This window comes from Phaethon lepturus, unplaced genomic scaffold (genome assembly GCF_000687285.1).
Source record: "Phaethon lepturus isolate BGI_N335 unplaced genomic scaffold, ASM68728v1 scaffold25558, whole genome shotgun sequence".
In the NCBI taxonomy this organism is placed as follows: Eukaryota; Metazoa; Chordata; class Aves; order Phaethontiformes; family Phaethontidae; genus Phaethon; species Phaethon lepturus.
The window spans coordinates 1-5,629 of NW_010558657.1; the positions used below are offsets into that span (position 1 = coordinate 1).

At 54.5% G+C, this 5,629-nt stretch overlaps 1 protein-coding gene across 1 annotated transcript in view; it reads left to right on the top strand.

Moving 5' to 3' along the window:
- Positions 1-175: 175 nt before the first annotated feature.
- RNF214 (ring finger protein 214) overlaps positions 176-5,629 on the top strand; it is a gene marked incomplete at both ends in the record, with an annotated part of 5,728 nt that continues 274 nt past the window's right edge. The window contains 9 exons of the mRNA XM_010293141.1: positions 176-235; positions 603-743; positions 1,437-1,576; positions 2,592-2,660; positions 3,422-3,518; positions 3,802-3,890; positions 4,299-4,389; positions 4,733-4,831; positions 5,192-5,568. Coding sequence (XP_010291443.1) covers positions 176-235; positions 603-743; positions 1,437-1,576; positions 2,592-2,660; positions 3,422-3,518; positions 3,802-3,890; positions 4,299-4,389; positions 4,733-4,831; positions 5,192-5,568 — 1,163 coding nt within the window. The remainder of the gene's footprint in view (positions 236-602; positions 744-1,436; positions 1,577-2,591; positions 2,661-3,421; positions 3,519-3,801; positions 3,891-4,298; positions 4,390-4,732; positions 4,832-5,191; positions 5,569-5,629) is intronic.

Genomic DNA, 5,629 nt, shown 5'->3' on the forward strand with positions numbered 1-5,629 from the left:
TCTTGTGCCTTTTGGTGAAAGGGTGGCCGGAGGGTGGGTAAAGAGTGGTCGGAGTCTGGGGCAGGTCATGCTGCCCTGTCCGGCATCTCCCCGGGGCTGGTTGGTGATGTGGGTCTGGCCAGTCTCGGCGAAGCTGCAGGGCTGAGGGTCTAACAGTGATTGCCTTCCTTCACAGACTGACTTCAAGACGGCCGATATGGATGCGAACACAGATCAGGACATCGAGAAGAACTTGGTGGGTATCGAAGCCCTGCCCTGAGGTCCAGGCTCTGCCACTCACGCTCCCGTGCTGCCCTTCCCTGGGCAAAGGAGCTGCTTTTGGTTTTTTCTCATTTAAACACCAGCCTTGGAAGCTCTTAAGCTGTCCCCTTTAAAGGAGGAAGTGCAGTGCTAGCTGCAGCTGCAGGCAGTGCCTCCCTTCATCTTTTCAAGTCTAGGGAGGCTGAGCTTTGGAAGCAGAAGCCATTTAACTGTGGTTCTTCACAGTGGCACCTACTGGGCCCCTGTGCCCTGCTGAGCTTTCCTGCCCCTGCCCGCACCGTCTTTAGTGCAGGAGAAGGGGAAGGGGAAGGTTCTCCCTAAATTTCCGTTCTCTGCTGCAGGACAAAATGATGTCGGAGAGGGCTTTGTTGAAGGAGCGTTACCAAGAGGTGTTGGACAAGCAGAGGCAAGTGGAGAATCAGCTGCAGGTACAGCTTAAGCAGCTGCAGCAGCGGAGGGAAGAAGAGATGAAGAACCACCAGGTATTTGGCAAAGTCCTCTTTTTCTTTAACTGCCGCTTCCACGGTTAAGGCGGGCTGCTTTGACCTCCTGTGGAGGGGTGAAGCGGGCCGTGAGCCGTGGCGGTTTCCCTTGGATGCTACGCTGTTTTACAGCGCGCAGGACTGGCCTGTGCCCAAACTGGGGTGCTGAGCCGCTCGGCCCCAATTCCTAACGCAGCATCCTGTGCGCACGCCTGCTCCTGCCGGTGATCTTGCAATGTCTCTTCAACAGGCGCGGCTTTTTTTCCGAATGGAAACTGGTGTGAAGTGAGGAGGATTAGCTCCCTGTGATTATTTAGATCTCTGTGGGCCATGGCTGATGGATCAGTGGGTTAAATGAGTGATGCACAGCTGGCCCTGTGGTAGCTCGTGTTAAGACAAAAGGACCCCCCTGGCAAGATCTAAAGCAGAGCAGAACTTGCTGCCCCTTAAAATCCTTCTGAAGAGGCAGGAGAACCTGCGCTTTAGACCGTCTTTCTGTCTGTCTGTCTGTCTCCTGGCTCTCTCATAATTACCGCTATATAGCTCATCTGCATCTACTGAAAAGAGAGATTTTGATGACGCGTGCAATCTCATGATCTCTCTTCCATTAATCTAAAATAACAACGGATTTGGAAAGAAAACCGCTACTCAGGAATTTTGCTCTTCAATTGTGCGATGCTTGTTTTACTCTAGGAGATCCTGAAAGCAATTCAGGATGTTACGATCAAGCGAGAGGAGACAAAGAAGAAGATGGAGAAAGAAAAGAAAGAATTCTTGCAGAAAGAGCAGGATCTGAAAGCTGAAATTGAGAAGCTCTGTGAGAAAGGCAGAAGGTATTAGTATGGAAAAGAAAGTATTTATTTGGGTGGGGGGTGGTATTGCTTAACCCTGATTTACACCTGATGAAGCAGAAGAGCATCGCTTCAAACGTTTTGGAAGCAACAAGTGTTTTTGGTGCGAGGTTTAGGACAGACCCATGTGGTTTTGAATGGATCTACTGCAGACAGAGCACCTTTTCTTTACCGAAGATGTCAAAATGAATTTTTGGGCAGCGGGTTATTGCTTCGCCTTTGTATGTGGAGACAGTGTGCAGCAAGGATGATGTGCAGCTCAGCTCTGCGTGCTGCCGTCTTTCAGAATCCAGAGCCTTTCCACTGGAGGTGGGACTGCTCTGTTGCAGTGCTAGGGGTAGGGTCTACTCCTTTGGCGTTGCCCTTGCCAAAAGTTGTTCTGAGAATGTCCTGTTCTGGTAGGCTGCTTGGCTGTGCCTTCCACCGAACGGTTCGAAAGGCTGACGGCTGCTGTTGGGTGCTGCTGTCGGGCACTGCTGTTGGACGGGCTACGTGCTCTTTGCAAACAACCTCGCTAGGTGTGGGGCGCAGGAAGGCGTGAGTTGTTTGTGAAGGTTCCTTTGGATGGTGAACTTGCACTTTTACGGAGCCCTTCCGTCATGTCGTAGAGGTCTGATTGGTTTTGGGTTTTTTTTATTGTGAGGACTCGGTGATATTTTCGGGTGAAGCTCCTTTAGTAATGGTTCCATGTACTCAGCCCATTTCCCCCTGGGTGGACAGTTGCAGGGCACGTGTTGTCAGAGTGGCACAGCTCCCTGCAGTGGATTCTGGTTCTGTGCCACGGTCTTTGTGCGGTGCCATGATACAGCAAAATTTTTGCTCTGGAGGATGTTAGCTTTCGAACATTTATGGAACGCTGCAGGCCTCAGAGCCTGTTGTTACGGTGGGCACGCAACTGTGCCAATATGTTGTTTAAACTCGGTACCAGCAGCATCAGCGGCCGGGCGATAACACCTTCCCAGTAGGTGACTCCATCTGTCCTTTTTCTCTGGTGCAGGTTGCTGAAAGAGCAGGAGGAGAAGGAAAACAAGATTGCTTCTCTGATTGCAGAGCAGTCCGATGAAAAGTAAGGCTTTTGTCTATGACCGGATTAATGCTTTTGAATACTCTCTTCCTTCCAGTCATTTTGCCTTGGGGTAGGCTAGAGAGCTGTCTGACAGCGTCGTCCAGTTAAGTGCTCTAAAGGTTCCGTCTTCTCTTCCAGCAGGCTGGTGCCCCCAGCCTTTGTATTAAATCCTCTTTTGAGCCCAGTCACAAGCAGGCTCCTAGATACTTGTGACATAAAGATCCCCTACGATTATGGAGTTTATGCTCAGCGGATTGACTCGGCTTGTAACTGCTACCTCCGACTGAATTTCAGCTTCCCAGAATTAGGGCAGACCTATTTCTCTGTTCCCCGCAGCTGCCCAACCTCTCTGAACTCGGGCACGCTAAGGTATTTTAAAGCTGGGCCGAGAAGCTCCCGATCTGGGCGCAGATGCTGCTGTAACACAGGTGGAAAGGGCCAGCTTTGAACTCCTCCTGGATCAGAAGGGCTTAGCGCTCTGTGCTGCCTCAGGTTGCTCGCTGGTTCAGGCCCGTGCAGCTTTCCCTGGCGTTGGACTGAACGCTGCCGAGGGGCATGCCCTCTTCCTCATTTTGCCCAGCATGTTTGACGCCAGCGCGGCTGGCATCACGGTCTGGAAGCTGTCAGTCTTCCACGGTTGCACCCCGTCCAGAGCTACAGGGATCGATCGGTTTTGTGGGAGTTGGGCAGCTCTCCTGTTCCCCGCCGCTGCAGCACCTAAGCCTAAGGCTGACTGGTTCTGGTTCTGGTTCTGTCTGCAGGCAGCTCTGGGAGATGGAGCTAGATAAGCTGAAGAACCAGCACAATGAAATCAACAGGAACATCCTTGAGGAGACAGAACGGGCCTGGAAAGCAGAGGTTAGTAGGTGGCTTCTAGCCTGCAAAGCAGTTGTGGAAGAGAGGCTTTCGAAGATCCCAGGTCATAATGAGTGAGTATGTGAAATTAGGGAGTGTCGAGGATGAGGCCAAGTCTCCCTCTCCGTGGGACAGGAGAAGGGATGGGCAGCTATTGGCGCAGTAAACGTTAGTCGGCACTAACTGACTCGGCAGGGTGCTTAGTGAAGAGCTCGCAGTCGCAGTCTGGCAGCACGAAAGGAGGGAGTACAAAACCTGCCCTTCACGTGGGGCCTCTCTCTGCTAGATCCTCTCCCTGGAGAGCCGCAAGGAGCTGCTGGTGTTGAAACTAGAGGAAGCGGAAAAAGAAGCAGAGCTGCACCTGACCTACCTCAAGTAAGTCCTCGTCGCCTCAGAAACGGCAGCGTAACTCAGGTGTCCCTGCGGGCCCATCTCCTCTTCCTCTCCTTACACTGGAGGTTTGACTGAAACAGTTGAAGGTTTCCTGTGGCTTTCTTATTAGTGTGATTCAGTAATGCCGCAAAACAAGGGTATGGGGGGGGCTGTGCTTCCTCCCCGTTACTGTTCATCTGCTGAATGTGTCAGAGTGCTGTAGGCACGGCACTGACTGTGGCATCCATGCCTCAGTCCGCACTCCGGTAGCGCCACACGCTCTCTTGCGGGGTTCCTTGCCTGGGCGTGAGCCCTGCTGGGGAAGGGGGGTGGCTGCGGGGCGTTAGTTGCTCCCGCTTTGCTGCCAGTGAGAGCGCGGTTGCAAGAGGGCAAGTTTAGTTGCGCTTGCAGGTCTGCACCGCCCACGCTGGAGACGATGAGGCCGAAGCAGGAGTGGGAGATGAGGCTGAACAGGATACGAATGACCAAGGAAAGCGTCCGAGTAAGTTTCTGCTGGATGGCTCCCGGCCTAGCAGCAGGCGGTTCGCGTTGACGCTGCTTTGCATGCTTAGTTTCAACCTTCTTGGGGGAGAGGACCGAGACCCGGGAGAAAGGCATGTGCCCACGGTCGGTCTGCCTTTGCGAGCAGCTGCAGAGATTTCTGCCTGCCTCTTCAGGCTCATGCGTGCGGATAAGCCACGTGGGTAGGAAAGCAGTGTGCTGGGTTAATCACAGAGGCGGTTATTCTGCTTCTCCCTACGGTCTTTTTTTTCATCCTCTCGACTCCAGTGGCACCAAACAGGTGGGATTTGATAACAGTGTCTGGCTTCCTTCCTCTCTGCTAGGATCAATTCAACGACCACATTCAGATGGTGAGAAATGGAACAAAGCTGAGCAGCCTCCCACAGATCCCAACCCCAACGCTGCCACCTCCACCCTCGGAAGTGAGTGTCTCTCCAGCCCAACGCGGCCCAGCTTTCGCTGCCGGGAAGTTGCTGTGAGGCCGCGGGGCCAGCCTGCCCGCCGGCCCGTAGCTGGCGGCCCGTAGCTGGCGCCGCCTGTGCTCTGTGCATTGAGGTAGGTGGCGTGGGATCGCGTTCCCTGGAGCACCGCGCTTGTCCCCATCTGCCTGGGCTGACCTGCCTTCCCTGGAGAGGAGGGGAAGGGTCTCCCTCCCTCGCTGTCAGGAGTGCAGCTGTGGCTCAGCCCGCCTCCTGCCCGGCACCAGAGGAAGGCCCTCGTCTCTCTTTCGGGTGGGCTTACTCTAACCAGCCTTTTCTTCACCCCCCGTTTTTCTTTCTCAGACAGATTTCATGCTGACGGCATTCCAGCCCAACCCATCCCTTACTCCCAGGCTCCCGTTTCCCATCGGACCGGTTCCCGTTCCCATGGTCATGCCAAGCGCCGATCCCCGGGCACTCTCCTTTCCTCTCCTGAATCCTGCCATCTCCAGGCCCAACCAGCCTTCCCCGCCGCTGCCTGCTTCCCAGGGAAGAAACAGCCCGGTGGTGGCATCGCTTATTGGCACGCACAGCCCTCACATGCCTCCCGCTGCCTCCATCCCTCCTCCGCCAGGCCTGGGCGGAGTTAACGTCACTCCAGAGTTTCACAGGCTGCAGCCGGCCGATAAGCTGGAAAAGCTGCTGGAGAAGTTGTTGACTCGGTTTCCACAGTGCAACAAGTAAGGGTCTCGCGCCGTCCTTCCCGGAGAGCGAGGACTTGCCTGTGGGATGGGCGTCCCG